Here is an 18,511-nt window from a genome sequence, read left to right on the forward strand (position 1 = left end):
ATGACTCTGGCAGGCTTACAGGGCTGGCATTCACTTACTAGCATTTGGTGAGCCCATGTATACATGCCAGGCACTATGCTAAGGGCTCTGTATATCTTACTCATCCCTTGAAATGAGCCTAAGCAATAAATAGCATTATTCCCATTTCACACAGGAGGGAACCAAAACTCTGAGAAGCTAGGATTTAAGCCTCCACCTGTTTAATTCCAAAGCCTACCTTCTTTCCATTATTCAATTGCTCTTTTATAGGTTTGTAAAGATGAGGCTTCCAGTATGAAGCAATGGTCTACACATTTTTGTGCCATTGGAAAAATGTGAATTACTATATTCAAGTCATTCAATATAAAATTATATATTCAGCCCTAACCAGTTTGGCTCAGTGGATAGAGCGTCAGCCTGCAGACTGAAGGGTCCCAGGTTCGATTCCAGTCAAGGGCATGTACCTTGGTTGCAGGCACATCCCCAGTGGGGAGTGTGCAGGAGGCAGCTGAATCGATGTTTCTCTCTCATCGATGTTTCTAACTCTCTATCTCTCTCCCTTCCTCTCTGTAAAAATCAATAAAATATATTAAAAAAATAAAATTATATATTCAATGTAAATAATGTACATTTATTGTACTATTACTAAAGTGTAATTTTTAAAAGTGTAATTTATATCATTTCTTAGATTAAAAATATGAATCTTTTTCTTACAGCCCAGAGAATTATCTTGCCCATCCATCCCAGTTTAGAATACAGTGTTCCATCATCCTCTTGTGAATTTTTGGGTCCATCCGAGAGATTAGTTAAGATGTTTAGAAAGAGGTATCCTCTTCTTTATTTTCATGGTTTAATCTATAATGAGGATTAGTTATTGTCTCCTTTTTCTTGAACCCCTGTATAATTTTATGACAGTATCTGTATTTTGCAGTTTTTCATATATCTTTGTATTGCTAGTATTGGTACCTTTAGAAGAGCAGGCACTGGAGGGTTTACCCATCATGATGAGAAATTCTTAGCCTCTAAACAAGCATTTCAGAAAGGGCCTCTGACAGGGGTGAGCTAATTCAATAATGTTTCAATTCCTGGAGGTAAGAAAAGGGGCAGTGGGCAAGGGATCTTATTCTTGACAGGCCAAGCAGCAGCTTCAGCACAGTCGTGGTTCCTTAAGCTTAGAGTTCCTAAAAAAGGGGCAATATAATTGCTTAGGAAACCTTGAAATTGAATCCTAAGATCCATGTGGGCAGAGATTTTTGTCAGTTTTATTCACTGCTGTATCTCTAGCACCTAGAACAATGCTTGGCATGAGGTGCTTAATAAATATTTATTGAATGCATGAGCGAAGTAAGAAATTCCTGGGTTATCAAACTGAGCATTCCATCTATCACTTCAGTTAGTTATATTAGTCTTCACTTAGTCTAAGAGCTTTTCAAGGGTGATGGTCTTGTGCAAGTGAACTGAAGTGAAAATGTTTTGCAGCCAACTAGGTTGAAGGGACCCTTTTTGAAATGTTGGTACTGAACGTGGGCAACATGAACTTTACCTCATGTCCTGCTCCACCCTGCAGGGATTTGTGGGCTATAACCAACATAAATAGTACAGTTAATTGCACCATAATTGTTTCCAAAGATTGGTTCTCATTCCCAAAGACCTAAGGGATTACCTTTAACACAGTCCTGTTAAGGTCCTTTCAAAGAAGTCATCTGAGATAGCAGAAGCTTAAGACACCCACTTCTTTCTGTTCCAGCCTGGGTTAGGTCACTTACTCAAAAGTCAGTATCACAAACTATTGACCAAAATGATCAGGGTAGATAGAGGGCTACCCATCTACCCCTGTTTTCTCTGCTGTAAATCTTTATGCTTTAAGCTTTACTCTTTCTTTTCTTTAGTGTCATTTTCTGCATGGTTTAGTGCAGCAGTCGCCAACCTTTCGGACCTCACGGATCACCAGTTGGTGACCGCTGGTTTAGTGGGAAGCACAGTTGTGTTGGGTTGCAGCCTTAATGAGAGCTGTGTGCCTTTGGGCAAATAGAGCTCTGTCAGTGGTCTCAGGTTTCCTCACCTATGTATAAAGAACAGGCTTTACAAGATGACTTCTCAGAACCTGCTGAGCTCAAAATTCAGGTCTTGTGTTCTTTTTTTTGGCTTAGTCTCCTCCCTCCCTCCCACCTTTCTAAAAACTCCTCCTTATGTCTCTTCATTATTAACTAAACATACGCTTTTTAAAATCTTCTCCTTTCCTTTGCCTGCCCTGTTCACCAGACCCATGCCTCAACCACATTTGAATCCTGAAAATCCCCTTCTCCTCAATCCATGATGCATCAGAAAAATATCCATTTAGAAATATCTGACTGAAGAGAAGCGTTCTGAAATACTGGTATGGATGTAGATTCGTGACCACCTCAAGCGATAAATAGACTGATAAATGTCACCGAATGCAATCAGAATCAATATGGATTAGCATGTGCACTGAAGCAAGTGATGTTTGACTGGTTAGATGAATCTCACTCAAGAGAAAAGGTTTCTCGGAGAATAATACATTGTTTATGTATTGATTTTTGAGCTGAGGACATAGCTGCCGTGGTTGAATGATGTCAGAGGCCAGTGTGTGATCTGCTCTCCACCGCTGTCTTCTCTGAGGTTCTAGATCTCTTGAGAGGCCTCCATAATCTCTGTATGACCCACCCTCTTCACGTGGAGAAAGCAGGTGATCTGTCTGCCAGTACTTCCACCTTGGTTCTATCTTCTTTGGGAGCATTTTGATCTCTCTTTGGGTGCCTGTGTAAGAGACAACACCAAGCAGAAAAAAGATCACTTTGTATACTTCTCTTAGTTTTCCAGTTTCTAAGACTTGCCTTCCCTCTAAAAGATGCTAAGATCACAGAATAGAGAGAGCATGTGCTTTGCTGTTGGACATACCTGGGTTCAAATCCCAGTTTTGCCATCTACTGTCCTCTTGGACATGTTATTTAACTTCTCTGGCCCTGTTTTCTCTGCTGTAAATCTAGGATATATAGTAGGCACATAATAGGCTGGCACATACAAAGCATTCAGAAACGTAGTTCTTTTCTCAGACAGCCATTGCTCTACTCCACTGTCTTCATCTCTAGCTTGGAGCACTGCCTTCAACACTCAGTGTGACTTTTTAAGGAAACTTGGAGTTCCTCAGCTATTTTGGACTGGATGTGGACAAGCTCATTTTCACTTTAGTTCACCTGCACAAGGCTGATATTTTTCAAAAGGAACCTTTCTAAGCAAATAAAAGCAAACTCCAAAACAAAAAAAAGTACATAAATCATAGCAAGAATTTATATAGCACATATTCCTAATCACTAAAGCTTGGCCTCAGAGGAGCTTAACTGGTGTGATGTTCTGCTTTCACACACTTGAGTTTATCCTCTTCAGCCCTGTGTTTTGCTTTTCACTAGAAGCATAGCAATGAACTGGTTGTTAGGGCTGGTTCTATCTTTATGAAATTCAGTGTCTTCCCTGATTGTTCTAGGCTGGTGTGCAGTCTGATGCATCTAGTACAGTCGTTCTCACCCTCAACCTGGCTGCTGGTTAGAATTACCTGGAGGGTCTTGCTGAAAATGTAGGTTCTAAAGTCCTGTCTCTGAAAATTCTGCTTCACAAGGTCTGAGTAAGAGTCAAAGAACCTGTGTTTAGGTGCCACCTATCATTCTGTCAGGTCCTAATGTCTCTAGTGTTGCCATCATTATCCTGGGAACCTCTTTAGCAGAGAATTACATTTCTATTCTTATGTTTTCCTACCTTCCCATACAAACTTTTCTTCCTAAACCTTCCCCTTAAATGGCTTAGTTTCTATTTTCAGGCCAAGGCCACTATTTTTATTTTTACCTTTTTTTTTTTAAGTATGCTAACATAGACAAGTTGCAGACTAATACAATAAACACTTGTGTACCTTCACTTAGTTCATTGCTTGTTAACATTTTGTCACATTTGCTCACATGCTCGCATGTGCTCTCTTTCTCTCCACACACCCACAGCTGTCTCTGGTCCTCTGTCCATTTGCAGAGCAGAGCTGATCGACACTCCTTGAGCCTACTGAACGATCAATCCCTGTCCTTGCTTGAATCATCCCAGGTGTTCTCTATCACGTCCTATTCAGGCTCCAGCTTCGCCCTCACTCATTCAGTGGCTAACAAAATAGAATGTGCCGTCTACATGCTTACAGAAAGAAAATCATTTTGTCTGCATTGCAGCCACTGTAGAGGAACTGAGTCCTCTTCTCAAACCCTTTGGTGACCCCCCAACCTTGAGGTCTCTGGTACCTTCTACTCTGGTCTGTATGTCATGTGCTCTGACCATAGTGAGGTCACTGCACCTCTTCTACCATCCCCAGGTGAGGTTTTCACTACCATACCCCTCTCTGGTTCCTGTGTGACCTGTTATGGGCTTCTCTAGTCACTCTGTTGACTTTCCCACTACTACACTGACCTCTAGCCCCAGGATGCCTCTAGCCCCAGTATACTAGTAAAGCACATTCTTCTGCCCTATTAAGATCAGACAACCTTAGAAAACATAGCCTTTCTGACAATAACTTTAGACCACCATTTGTGTCACCTCTGATGTTTTTTTGTTTGTTTGTTTTTCAATCTCTTGGGGTGACATATTAATAATATATCATCTGTATATTGCATTGTGTGCTCACCACCCACAGTCTAGTCTCCTGTCACCATATAATTTGATCCTTTACCCTCTTTATCTTCTCCCCATTCCCTTCCCCTCTGGTAACCACACTACTGTTATCATAGCTCTGCTGTTTTGCTAACCTAGTCTGAACTGGTGCTCAGCTCTTGACTTCTGATAGGTTGGCTCTGCTCTTATGACTGGCCAAACAGGTTCCTGACTGGTCACCCCACTCACTTTCTTTGCTGACTGTTCCTAAGGTGAGGGATCTTAGGACACCATTCAGTGTGAAATCTGATTTCTCGGAAGGGCTGTGGAAATACCCTTGGCTAGCAGCTGGGAAATGGACAGACCACTTAGGAAGCTTTGAAAGGTTTCACGTTCCTTCTTTAGGGGCTTTGCAGAAGACCTACACCTGTCTGCAGGGGGCCCAGGGTCCATCCTTTTTTTTTTTTTTTTTTTTTGGTAAGACACTGGCAGTATCTTGTTAGAAGCATCCTCAGGAAACCAGAAAAGTGTTTCCCATAAGGTGTGTTTATTCTTCATGCTTCTGTGTCTCTAGGGCTGGGCCATGGCAGCCACACAATGCTTCAGTGAGCTAGCCACACGGGGAAGGCATGAAGTTCTTGGTTTTTTTCTCACATCCAGTTTGAGAGGGAAGAGGGGACATCAATTCTTAGTCTAGCGAATCTGCTTCTAGTTAGGGGCAGAAAAGTTTGGTCTTCCTCTAAACAGGCATTATAGATGTCAGGCATTAAAATAAAATGGGCTTGACTTTGAACCTCGATTCTGCTACTTCCTAGCTGTAAAATGGGGATAAAATTACTAGCTGTACATGCATAAGTTTCATAACTCCTCTGGCCTCAGTTTCCTCAACTGAAAGTAGAATCAATAATAACACCTTATGGCAGTGGTTCTCAACCTTGGCTGCACATTAGAATCACCTGGGAATCTTTTTAAAATCCTGATTTCTGGGCCCCATCCTCCGGAAATTCTGTTTCTTTGTTACTAATGTTGTGGCCCCACCCCATAACAAAGAAACAGAATTTCGGGAGGATGAGGCCCAGAAATCAGGCTTTTAAAAATATTCCCAGGTGATTCTAATGTCCATCCAAGGTTGAGAACCACTGCCTTATGGGGTTGTTGAATATTCAATCAGTTAATACATGTAAAGCACTTAAGATAGTGCTTGGTACATAGAAAGTATTCAATAAATGTTAGTTGTTATTTGAGTTGCGAGGATGAGGTGAAGTGACCTATTTGAAGTAGTGATCTAGGCCTATATAATATTAACTTTTAAAAAAAGTATCCCCACACAAGTCTGAGGCAGTGGCTTCCTGGCTTCTAATGTAACATAGAGGGAATAGTTTTCAGAGAAAGGGCAGGACCCAGCAGAGGAGACCTTCATTCTGGGTCTGGGATATGAGGAAGACAGGCAGGCCCCAGCTCAGGGTGGGAATGCCTGCATAATGGCAGAGGCTGGCAGAGATGCTTGCTCATATGGACCTGAACTGGTGCTGATTCAAGTTCCTCCTCTCCGTAGGTTTCACAAGCTGATCTGGGGGAGCTTTGGCAATGGGAACCTGGACGGCACCGGGGTTATTGCAGGCGGCGGGGACAACGGTATGCTTACACTATACAGTGTGACCCACATCCTGTCTCCAGGAAAGGAGCCTGTGATTGCCCAGAGACAGAAGCACACGGGGGCTGTCAGAGCCCTTGACTTTAACCCTTTCCAGGTACTACATTTCATTTGGTCAGACATGGCCAAGCCCCCAAGCAATAGATCGAATGGAAGCATTCACTTATGACTTTCAGTCTGTAACTCTGAACCCTTCCCAGGCTTTTTTCGGGGAGGCTTTGGGAGCCTCATCTATGGGTCTCTTTCCCCCTCTCCTGTTCCCATCTCTTCTGGGATGGTGGTCTCCAAAGACCTGTGCTTTGTACAGGGCAACCTGCTGGTCTCAGGGGCGAGTGATTCTGAAATCTTCATTTGGGATTTGAATAACCTGAGTGTGCCAATGACCCCAGGATCCAAGTCACAGGTGAGGAGGCTCCGGGGCTGCTGGGTACAGTGTTCAGCTGACTTTCCCAGGGAGGCAGCCAGAGCATAGGAGATTTTAGGCTTTACCACTGGAGGGCAATAAAGCTCCACAGACAATGTGCTACCAGCCAGATGATGACAGGGTTGGAGGGGAGGGGTGTGTGTGTGTGTGTGTGTTTGGATGGGTGGTTTGTGGTCATTAACTGTCTTAGGGGTTGGAGTAAGACATTGAGAGAAGACATTGTATAGCTTAGGCAAGGTTAAGCAGGTTTGGTGCAGAGGGACTCCCAGATATACCCTGGTCCTTTTTGTGGGAGGGTCAGCCTTGTCTCTGTATCTGGTTTTCCCATGCAGTCGGGGGTCTCATGTATTTCTGTCTCTAAGTGTGCCTATCTGTCAGTCTATAGCTGGGCCTATCTTTTTGCTTCCTGGCTTTTCTCTGGCTTATGCTTACAGTATCGTGAGGTAAGTTAAGAATGAATTTCATAGCATCTGTGCCCTAAAAGTAGCAATGGCTTTTTTTTTTTTTTCCTGCCTTGCTCTCTCTGGGAATCTTGGGTGTTTATGTTCCCCTTCCACACTTCCTCCTCACTTCCTCCTTTTATCCGTGAGGGTTATTTTTAAATCTTGACTCTATCCTCTCAGGAGCACCTTGAGATAGGAGTGAAACCCAAGTGTGCCTACCATTGTCTCAGCTCTGCACCAGTACCCTAAAGGAACCTCTCTGGAAAATTCAACTCCAGCTCCCTGAAACTGTCTTGGTTTGGGTAGCACCATATCTACCGTTAGGCTTTCTGTGGGTGGCTGGGAGCAGTGGAACAGCAATTGCCTTTTGGTTGGAGGGGGAGAGCAAGTTGTCCTTCACCTGCTACCCCCATCCTGCCTCAGCAGCCCCCAGAAGACATCAAGGCACTTTCTTGGAACCGGCAAGTTCAACACATTTTGTCTTCTGCTCACCCCAGCGGCAAGGCAGTTGTATGGGATCTCAGGAAGAATGAACCTATCATCAAAGTCAGTGATCACAGCAGCAGGGTGAGTCATGAAGCAAAATATAGGCTTGGGCTGTGGCTTCTCTCTCAGGCGTAGTCATTGCAGCTACTCCTCCCCAGGCCAGGGTTCTATTTGCAGCTGTTACACATGTGGATTCAGCCCCGAACAGATTTCCTATTGAGAGTGAAAGCTTAGGGACCTAAACAGACCTGATAAAGGGCGCTTCTAAGGCTCCTTACTTATCCATGGTCATCACTTATTCCCGATGGCTGTGGTGGTCTCGGTCACCTAGACGAGACACAGAACCTGTCCTTGGAGGGGTCCCATCCCTATTGGGCAGAATAGGTTCTCACTAGAATGGGCAGGTTATGTTACCCATTGGAGTCTGCTTTGTTCACAGATGCACTGCTCAGGCCTGGCCTGGCACCCAGACATAGCCACTCAGTTGGTGCTATGCTCAGAAGATGATCGTCTCCCAGTGATTCAGCTGTGGGACTTGCGCTTCGCCTCCTCACCCCTGAAGGTGCTGGAGAGCCATAGCAGGTAGTATCTCAAACTTCATCTGAATCCTTGGTGGAGAGCAGGGGCATAATGACCTGGGTAGGGGGCAATGAATGCCTCACTTTAGCCACCAAACATCCTCCCTGTCTTCACAGCCATCCCAGTGAACACACAGTCACCCAGTCCTAGCTCCAGCCCCAACCAAGAGGAGTTCCTTTAGACCCAGAGGTCATGGAAAAGAGCCTGAGGTGCCATCTAACTTCTAGAGATGGGAGTGGAGATGGGGAAATGAGAAATATTGGAGCCAGTGTTTAGCCCCTAGGAGAGTCCCCAGGCTCCCAGTTGGTAATGTTCATTTCTTTAGTGATGAGGTTGCCTTCTCCAAGACTTCTCTTTAGTAGAAGAATCTTGGCTTCTGTCTGTCCTGCACACAGGCCTGCCTCTGAAGCTGAGTTCTGGGGCCCATAGCAGAGAAAGCAGCCCCACAGTCTGTTCTTTGTGACTAAAAGGCCATGTTGCCTTTATACCTTCTTGGGAACTTTTGAGGGTTAGGTCCTCGCTACTCTCCTGAGCTAACAAGCACCTATAGGGAGGGTGCTTCTGTGATTCATGCTGATTCATAGTCCCTACTCTACAGTCAGGGAACAGAAGAAAGCCATCCTGCAGTGATCTGTGGAAGGCAGAGTGATACAGTGCACAGTGCATAGGCTCTTAGAATTGACTTGGGTTCTGGCTGTTTGCTGAAAATTCCTTAATTTTTTAAAACCCCATTTTTCTCATTTGTAAAATGAAATCAGGCTGCTCATTTTGTAGGGATGAGATTTATCAGAGCTATATAAAGTACCCTATTCAGAGTAGGCCTTCGGCCAATGCTGTGGACAGAGGGACCTCCTTCCTTTTTAGGGGTATCTTGTCAGTGTCATGGAGCCAGGCTGATGCTGAGCTGCTGCTCAGTAGTGCCAAGGACAACCAGGTCTTGTGCTGGAACCTCGTGAGCAGCGAGGTAGGCTGGCCCTTCTGTGTGCGTTCTGGGATGGGAGATGAGATGGTAGGGGAAACCCAGCAGCAGCTATGCATTCTGGGCCGCCTTATCTGTGTCAGGGTTTCCCTGATGGTGTGTTCCCTTATATTAGGTGGCATATAAGCTACCCACACAGAGCAGCTGGTGCTTTGATGTGCAGTGGTGCCCTCGGAACCCTCCAGTATTCTCTGTTGCCTCCTTTGACGGCTGGATCAGTTTGTACTCTGTGATGGGTAGGAGCTGGGACGTCCAGCAGATGAGACAGGTTGACAAGGTTTGAAGGGCTTAATAGAAAATGCTGGAGGGAGGGGGCTGCCTCTCTTTGTGGGGAGAGAGCAGGACATATGGCCTGGGAAGAAGTGGGGATATTGAATAGTAGGAGGGCAGGGCCCTGAGTTTGGGAGGGCTCTACTTTTGCTCCAGTGCCCATCTTCCTGGGAGGAAGTCAGTCCTGCCACAATACAAAAGAGGCCTTCACCTTCACTTTTGTTCTTGGGTGTTCCCTGTGATATTTCAGGGACATTGGACCTTATGCTGGGACATTATTTGGAAGTATGAACTGTCTTACCTCCCTTGCTCCTACATATCCATTTTGTGTCACATTCCTCTGTAGACCTTAGAGCCAATAGGCTACTTCATGGGAATCCCACAATCACCATTAGAGTACAGGAATCTCGTCTTTGTGGGCTAGATTAGGTATCTCAAGGATTTCTCCCAAAATGGAGTTTGTAGGTGGAGTTCCTGGCTAGGCCACCATTTCAGGCTGGTGATGCAGGTGTCCTTTTGCCCCCAGATCTCTTCCTCCTTCAGCAAAGGCCAGCCTCTCCCACCATTGCAGATGCCAGAGCAGGTGACCCAAGCATCATTGATACCTCCTCTGAAAAAAACCCCCAAATGGATGAGAAGGCCAGCAGGTGTTTCATTTGCTGTAAGTGTAGTGTGTGTATGTGCGAGGTTGTGTGTGTGAGGGCTTGTGAAGCCTACTGTGTGCCCAGCATGGAGCTACATTCTGTAGGAGATACTTTTTCCATCTACCTGTGTCTCAGAGTAGGTCCTGCTTTACTGCTCAAGCTTCCCTCTCTACCCCTTCACCTGCTTGCTGTCAGTCCTGTATAAAGGCATTGATTGCTTTAGACCTCCCGGTTATGGAGAACTGCCTGAGATGCCAACTGATTTTTATCTAATCTTTATGTGTCTGAGTAGTGAGTACTTTAAGTAGTGAGTCCAGCTATGCAAGGGTTAGCATACAAAGCAGGAAAGAAAAAAATAGATTTCATCCTGTCAGTCCTCTGCTCAAAACCCTTGACCCGCATTACCTTATTGGCTCAAAGCCAAGTATACACAGCGCCCCTTTACCCTTCCAGTTTTTATTCCCACCTTATTCTTATGTGTTCTCTATGGTCCAAATAAATATGACTCTTATGTTCTATGAGTAATTCCCCAACTCTGCTGCCTCCACCTGTACCCCATCCTTTAGCTTCTCTCTCAGGCTATTGAATCCTGGTACAGCCCTTCAAGTTTCCTCACTTAAATACCACCCCCTTTCGGAGGCCCATCTTTAACCTCATCAAACTTAACCTCACTTCTGTAATCTCACAGATTTATACTCCTGTAATGATACATTCTAACTGTACTAAACTTATGTAGATGCATGTCTCAGGACCCTACTAAGTAATAGACCCCTAGTGGATAGGGACCACATCTTCTTCATTTTTATCCCTAAAGCAGTGCTTCTCAAACTTTAGTGGGCATACAAGTCATCTGGAGCTCTTATTAAAATTCTAATTTTGGTTCATTCGGTCTGGGGTTGGGCCTAAGATTCTGATTTTCCAACGAGTTCCCAAGGTGATGCCCTTGCTGCTGGTCTGAGGAGTAGCAAGGCCCTAAAACACCTAGCCCAATGCTTTAAATACTAGGCTTGAATTAAAAGCAGAGGGATAAAAGTAGAGGCTCTTGTTTTCAGAGCCAACAGTTTTATTAGGGAGGTTAGACCAACACACTCAAGAGGCAGCGAAGTGAAGGATTCTGAGGTCACGAGACCTAAATTATTATCGATCTGTCGATTATCAGCTGTGTAACCTTGGGCAGGTCACTTCATTTAGGACTTCAGTGTTCTTATCTGTAACACAGGGATAGTGATAGCTGCCTAGCTTACGTTAGTGAATTGACATGAAGCTCAAATAAAAATATATGTAAGCACTTGTCAAACTCTTCAGTACTATACCAATCCAAATTCAGGTGGTTTTGTTTAGCACTAATCGAAGTACAGTATAGATTTTGTGCTGTAGGAGTCAAGAGAGGATTTCTGCCTGGGAAAGCTCATTAAGGAGGGGGTCTGAGGAAGGGAAATAGTAAATGGCTAGGGCAGTGGTCGGCAAACTCATTAGTCAACAGAGCCAAATATCAACAGTACAACGATTGAAATTTCTTTTGAGAGCCAAATTTTTTAAACTTAAACTATATAGGTAGGTACATTGTTATTAACTTAATTAGGGTACTTCTATGGCTTAGGAAGAGCCACACTCAAGGGGCCCAAAAGCCGCATGTGGCTCGAGAGCCACAGTTTGCCGACCACGGGTCTAGTGGAAAGATAGATATGTAAAAAATAAGTAAAATTTGTAAATGCCATAATTGGGGTATGATAAGGTGCCATAGATCACACAGAAGAAAGCAGTTTACTCTGTGGGGGATGGATGTTTAGGGAATATTTCAGAATGAGTATGATGTTTGATCTCAGTCTTTTTTGTTGTTAATCCTCACCTGAGTATATTTTCCTAAGGCTTAGGAAGAGCCACACTCAAGGGGCCAAAGAGCCATATGTGGCTCACAAGCCGCAGTTTGCTGATCACGGGGCTAGGGAATAAAGCAGGAGTTGTCAACCTTGGCTGGCTGTAATTGGAATAACCTGAAGAATTTAAAAATACTGATGCCTGGTCCCACCCCCAGAGATTCTGACTTTATTGTTTGGCGTAGAGCCTGGCAACTCCGAACAGCTCCCCAGGTCATTTTAATAAGGAGCCAAGGTGGAGAACTGCTAGAGTAAAGGGCCTTTACTAAGCTTTGTATTTATGCCGAGTGCTTTATTTTTTATTTTATTTTATTTTTTTAAATATATTTTTATTGATTTTTTACAGAGAGGAAGGGAGAGGGATAGAGAAGCTAGAAACATCGATGAGAGAGAAACATCGACCAGCTGCCTCCTGCACATCTCCTACTGGGGATGTGCCCGCAACCAAGGTATATGCCCTTGACCGGAATCGAACCTGGGGCCTTTCAGTCCACAGGCCGATGCTCTATCCACTGAGCCAAGCCGGTTTTGGCCCGAGTGCTTTATATAAAGCACCTAGTTTGGTGAGAAGGATGCTCAGGTTGAGGTGTTGTGGTGGGTGAGGGCACAGAGCAGGAAGGAACTGGGGACTTGGGGGATGTGGCGCAGTCACATAAATGAGCAGGGAGAGAGGTGCTGCAGAGGCAGGTCTGGCCATGGTTTTGAAGGATTTTGTGTACAACAAGCAGAGCAGCTTCAGGTCTCTCCTGTGGCTTTACGAAACCATTACAAGTCCCTGTGTAGCAACAGATACAGAGTTGTGGGATAATGCTTGGATTGGAGGGAGGAAAAGCCTAGAGGCTAGTAACCTATTCCAGTATTCAGGTGCGCTAGCACTGGGAATGGGACAGAGGGACCTTCACAAGAGACATTGAACAAGAGGTAAGACTTTGTTGTTGCTTGGCTATAGTTGTATAAAGACTGATGATGCCAAGGTGTTTGGTCCAGGTGACTGGGAGAAGGGTGGTGCCAGGACAGATGAGGAGAAGATGAGTACCATGTGCTGAAGATTTAAGCTGATGGTACTAAAAATGCAGAGCTGGTTTTGATATGGGGGCACATTTGCTACTCAATTCCTGATTCTATTCCATCCCCAAGTGTTTTCTTATTATTGATTTCCTATCCTAGGGTTGACCAATATAGGCCTGTCCTGTGATCCTGACTTGGTGTTAATTTTTAGCTCAAAGGCATGACCATTACCTTTCTTGTTTTTCCTCATCAGTTTGGGGGGAAGCTGGTTACTTTTGGCCTTCCCAGCACCCCTGCCCACCAGGTGCCACAGCCCTGCCTTCGCCTCGTCTTCATCAGTCAAGTCACCACAGAATCCGAATTCCTGATGCGGTCAGCTGAGCTGCAGGAGGCCCTGAGATCAGGAAACCTCCTCAATTATTGTCAGAACAAGATCCAGCGAGCGTCAGTGCAAAGTGAAAAGATGCTCTGGCAGTTCCTGAAGGTAGGAAGCCTGAAGGCTGGATGCTCAGCGGTGTTTCCCCAAAGCTGGGTACGGCAACAGCAGGAGATGCATAACCACACTGTGACCCAGATTTCAGAGGCCCTGACTCCTAGTAGGTTTTTTCCTACATGACACCCACCCTCCGGACACAAACTCTTCACCCTTTACCAGAAAGAGGCTCAAAGACCATTTGCACTAGGAAAGGTGAGGGGTACAAGTGACATTTGCCCTTTTTGCTGCTATTGCTCATGTCCTGGATACTTTGCTGGAGCTGAGGTGAAGACTTCCACAGGGCCATGCCAAAGGGCAGATAAGATGATGGGAAGGGAGAAGATGGGAAGGGAAAGGAAGGGAAGATTAGCTGAAAGAATATATCATTATAAGAAGGCTTTGAGTTTGTTTCAAGTAACCCAAGGCAAGTCATTGTGGTGGGACTCGGGGCTCAAGCCCTGCTCTACTCTGGAGGCATGGCTTCAGTTGCAATACTGCTTTAACTTCAATTTCCTTATGACACCAGGAGGAGTGCTATAGATCAAAGGAAGTAAGCAAATGAGAGGAGAGGGCTCACGAAAGAAAGATAAATAACTGACCAGGCAGACAGTGAGAGGGTTATTCAGATGTTTGGGATTGTAGAGAAGAATGCAATAAGGACATGGCCTTGTTCCAGGGGATCTGAGAAGGACGTGGGTCTGTGCCTCAGACATAGAACTTAATGAAGAAGGACACCCAGAATCTGGGACGGAGAAAGGGATTTGAGAAAGATCATCAACTATAGAGTGAAGCTGGAAGACATGTGGGAAGAAAAGAGAAAGGGAGCTTTTGTTATAAGCAGGATACAGATAATAGCTCCAGGAATGGTGGGGTGGGAGAGAGAATAGAGGGAGCGGTCAGGAGTTCAGCCTTTATTTACTCAAGCAGCGGTGTCCAGAGGACAGAGGGAAGACTGGTTGAAAAGCTACCCCAGAGCTGTCCATCAGAATGGTCCTGAAGCTGAGTGCAGATGAACATTTCCAAGGGAAGAGCATGGAAGAAGGAGGGGCCTTGAGAGGCTATGGAAAAAATTGTAGTCAGAATTCATGATTCAGTATAGGATCAATGAAGGGCCCAGACCAGCGAACCCAGGTTAGGGTATGGCTTCAGGAAGGGTTGGCCCTCAGTATCTGGTACACTGAGTGGGTAAACTGACTTTGTTTACTGTATCCATGTACTTTCCAGCAGGAGTCTTCTCAGCCTGACATTTAGACTCAGAAGACTCACTTGGTATCATCTCCTCAGAAAGATGTGAGATAGAAACCACAGCCTGTCAGCAGGGCAGCATAGGGTGCTCCCTCCTGGGGCCGTTCTTGCAGCATCCATGCAGCAGTGCAGAGTTCTCTTCAGCGCCCCAGAAGGTAGCACAGGTGCAAGGAGTTAAGATGTCCACCAGGCAGGTATATAAGTTGTCCTGGCTTAGAAGCCTCAAGCCCTTAAGAGCCAATATCTCTTGTACCAACTCCAAAAGTGTAGCTTCTAGAGCAGGGGTGGGTAAACTTTTTGACTCGAGGGCCACAATGGGTTCTTAAACTGGACCGGAGGGCCGGAACAAAAGCATGGATGGAGTGTTTGTGTGAACTAATATAAATTCAAAGTAAACATCATTACATAAAAGGGTATGGTCTTTTTTTTTTTTTTTGTTTTATTCATTTCAAACGGGCCGGATCCGGCCCGCGGGCCGAAGTTTGCCCACGGCTGTTCTAGAGTTTCTGCAAGGGATCTATTCAGTTACAAGAGTCTTTGCAATCAGGGAAGCCTAGAACATGGTGCCCCCATTGATTATTTATAGTCTATATAGTTCCAGTCCAAATGCAATTTACCAATCACAAGCAATGTTGCCTAGAAATATAGCTCATATTTTACTATTATCAGGTTACTAAGGTAACAAATGTAGGAAGTCAACTGAAGGTTCAGTTTTCAGGCAGAGAGGGAAAAGGTTTTGTTAACACAATGCCTACAGCCCAGCAGGAATCAAATCTGAGGAGAAAAAAAGGGAGAGTACAAAGAACTATATTGGAGAGTACACTGGCACAGATGTCCAGTTTTAGCAGGAGAGGGTTATTTACATTCATATAATGGAGACTTCTGTGTCCTGTGGTTCCTTAGGTGACCTTGGAGCAAGACTCCAGAATGCAATTTCTAAAGCTATTAGGATACAGTAAAGATGAGCTTCAGAAGAAGGTAAGCTGCTTTCCCATCAGAATCATGTACTTTATATGCAGAGAATCCTATCAGTGGAAACTATCTCAGAATGCCTCTTCCTGAGCGTCACTAATGTATATACAAACTTAACCTCCTGGAGTTAGGCTGTTTCCCAGGAAAATAGCTCAAGGATCTTAGTCTAGTTGGTGGGGTTTGGAGGTGGAAAGAAAGCAAAATGCTTGTTTGACCTTGTGCCGGGAGATTGGTACTCACAAGTCTCTCCCTGCAGGTGGCCTTGTGGTTGAAGAGAGACTCAGGGCTGGGTAAGAGCCCTCAGCCCAAGGGAGATAACCTCAGCAGTACCAGACAACAGGCCTTCGGCAGCCAGGTGTGGTAGGAGCCCAGCCAGCCAGACCTACAGTAGCACAGGAGCCCGGCTTTTAGGGCATTTCCCCCTTCCTGGCCCTTTGCTTTGCTCTCATGAAGTGCTCAGCTTCTATAGAAGTCTTCAGACTCCTTCCTCTGTGTCAGTGAGACACAGAGTTCATAAGCTTTTGGGATGGGAGTGGATCAGTGTTTTAATCATGAACTTGAGCCCTTCCCAAACCTTACCTGCTTCTTCTTTTAGCTTTACCCATTGAGGGTCAAATTTATTACTGTTCCCAGAGAGAGCTACTAAGCCAGCTCTCTGTCTTTGGGGTTCATTTCCTAAGTAGCCACCTTGGTCCTTCCTTGTTCAGGCCTCCAAACACACCACAGAAGTCTCTGTCTCCTCAGCTTTCTTTGATGAGCTGGTCCCTCAGAACATGACTCCATGGGAGATCCCCATCACAGAAGGTACCCTCTGCATGGGAGTAGGTGGGCTCAGAGTTCTCAGACTTGAGGACATTGCTTTCTTGTCCCTTGCCTCCTGCCTCCCTCCCACCATCACAAATGCTGGGTTGTTCTGTTACAGGTTAGAGCACTCTTTGGCTGTTGATTTTCATGGATGGGTCTTTCCTATGGAAACCTTTCTACTAAGATATTTTCTCAATCCTTCTGTGTTCTTGCTTTAAGGACTGTGACCCTATCCTTGCTGAGCAATCAGACATCACCTGTGATACTGCCACATGAGTTACTTCCTCATCTTGGGTTCTCTCCTTAAAGAGTAACCAGGACACCCCACTGTATTTTGTTGTTGAGGAATGAAACTTGGGAGTTTGGGGATAAGGAAGCTGAATGATACAGACATAGGAGGCGTGCTATGGGCTCTGCAGGTGATGGGAAGCTAAGGTTTGAGGGCAGGTTAACGTGGAGGGGATGCCTCTGCCCCCAGACACAGATGGACTCCTGAGCCAGGCTCTCCTGCTTGGTGAACTGGGCCCTGCCGTGGAGCTGTGTCTGAAAGAAGAGCGCTTTGCTGATGCCATTATCCTGGCCCAGGCTGGGGGCGCAGATCTGCTGAAGCAAACACAGGAACGCTACTTGGCCAAGAAGAAAACTAGAATCTCCTCGGTAACTGCCCACTGTGCTGGAGAGGAGAGGAGGGCATTTCTTGGACTTTGTGAGGTGGATGTCCACACTTTGGGACTGGTGTTCGGAGGATCTGCCAAACTCTTTTCCCACTCTAACCCCGGGCCCCTAGTATGTGGTCTAACAGGGAGCCTGCGCCTGCTGCCTGTGCTGGATGAATGGTTGATGACCTAATTCCCTCCCTGCCCATTACAGCTGCTAGCCTGTGTTGTGCAGAAGAACTGGAAGGATATGGTGTGCTCCTGTAGCCTGCAGAACTGGAGAGAGGCACTGGCTTTGCTGCTGACATACTCAGGGCCAGAGACATTCCCTGAGCTCTGTGGTAGGTGGCCCTAGGCTTTAGAATGGAGTGGTGTGACTTCCGTGTGGAGTCAGTGGACATGCTGATGGAGGAGGCAGAAGGGCAGGCTGAGCTCTGGGAGGCCAGGCCATGTTATCAGAGCCAAGGTCTGGTTCAGCTGGGAGGCAAGGACTATAGTGCATGCCCCTACTTTCATTTGTTGTCCTGTTTTTCTTGTCACCTCTTGAAGCAAGAGTTTTGCCCTTCATTGTAGAACAGGGTGAGCCTCAGTGTTATCCAAAGCCACTGTGGCTACTTGTCCCATAGCTCATGATCCACCACCCATTTCCAAATTGGGAAAGGAGGAAGAGCCAAGGGAAGCTGTGACATTAAAGAAGTTTCCATCTCTCTGCAGACATCTTGGGTACTCGAATGGAGCAGGAGGGCGACAGGGCACTCACCTCTGAAGCCAGACTCTGTTATGTGTGCTCAGGGAGTGTGGAGAGGCTGGTGGAGTGCTGGGCAAAATGCCACCAGGCTTCATCCCCCGTGGCTCTACAGGTACCCCTTCTCTGCAGGGCACGGTCCCTTCATTACAGACCCTAAGGAGAGGCGAGTGGTAGGGATGTGCAGGGACATCAGAGCGAGTCCTCTGGTTACCCAGACTGGAGTCAGGGTATAAGGGAAAATGGGCCCTTAATTCCTGGGACCTTCTCCCAAGGATGAGCTGTCACCTCCTCCCCTCCTCAGTCAGGGAGACTGAGCAGAAGCTACTTAGGTATTAATCTTCATAATGTTTTCCTACTTCAGATTTGGTTATACAGGTTCATTCAGTATTTGAGTAATTGTGAGCCTGGGCCTCCTATTAACTGCTATGAAAAATTCTGTGGATCTAAATTATACCAGACACTCTTCAGGCAACCAGAGAAGATGGGGGTCACAGACTCACAGGGAGACAAAGTCATACATAAAACAGTAGCATAAGTGAGTCTGAAATTGCTGATGGCCTAGCAGAAAGTGTAAAGAAAATAGGCAGAGATGTACGAGAATCTAAGAACCCGATGGCCCCACTTGAGCCC

At 45.7% G+C, this 18,511-nt stretch overlaps 1 protein-coding gene across 8 annotated transcripts in view; it reads left to right on the forward strand.

Moving 5' to 3' along the window:
- Positions 1 to 18,511, forward strand: part of SEC31B (SEC31 homolog B, COPII coat complex component) — a 52,574-nt gene that overhangs the window by 4,054 nt on the left and 30,009 nt on the right. For 5 of the 8 annotated variants that reach the window (XM_036336310.1, XM_036336312.1, XM_036336314.1 and 2 more), the window contains exons 4-17: positions 6,173 to 6,368; positions 6,579 to 6,674; positions 7,562 to 7,705; positions 8,064 to 8,206; positions 9,068 to 9,167; positions 9,298 to 9,459; positions 9,979 to 10,113; positions 13,235 to 13,465; positions 15,605 to 15,679; positions 15,930 to 16,028; positions 16,381 to 16,477; positions 16,956 to 17,134; positions 17,348 to 17,474; positions 17,848 to 17,993. In XM_036336310.1, the coding sequence (XP_036192203.1) occupies positions 6,173 to 6,368; positions 6,579 to 6,674; positions 7,562 to 7,705; positions 8,064 to 8,206; positions 9,068 to 9,167; positions 9,298 to 9,459; positions 9,979 to 10,113; positions 13,235 to 13,465; positions 15,605 to 15,679; positions 15,930 to 16,028; positions 16,381 to 16,477; positions 16,956 to 17,134; positions 17,348 to 17,474; positions 17,848 to 17,993 (1,930 nt within the window). The remainder of the gene's footprint in view (positions 1 to 6,172; positions 6,369 to 6,578; positions 6,675 to 7,561; positions 7,706 to 8,063; positions 8,207 to 9,067; positions 9,168 to 9,297; positions 9,460 to 9,978; positions 10,114 to 13,234; positions 13,466 to 15,604; positions 15,680 to 15,929; positions 16,029 to 16,380; positions 16,478 to 16,955; positions 17,135 to 17,347; positions 17,475 to 17,847; positions 17,994 to 18,511) is intronic. The other 3 variants (XM_036336311.1, XM_036336315.1, XM_036336316.1) reach the window with 3 other exon arrangements.

The sequence above is a fragment of the Myotis myotis genome, unplaced genomic scaffold (assembly GCF_014108235.1).
Source record: "Myotis myotis isolate mMyoMyo1 unplaced genomic scaffold, mMyoMyo1.p scaffold_m19_p_15, whole genome shotgun sequence".
In the NCBI taxonomy this organism is placed as follows: domain Eukaryota; kingdom Metazoa; phylum Chordata; class Mammalia; order Chiroptera; family Vespertilionidae; genus Myotis; species Myotis myotis.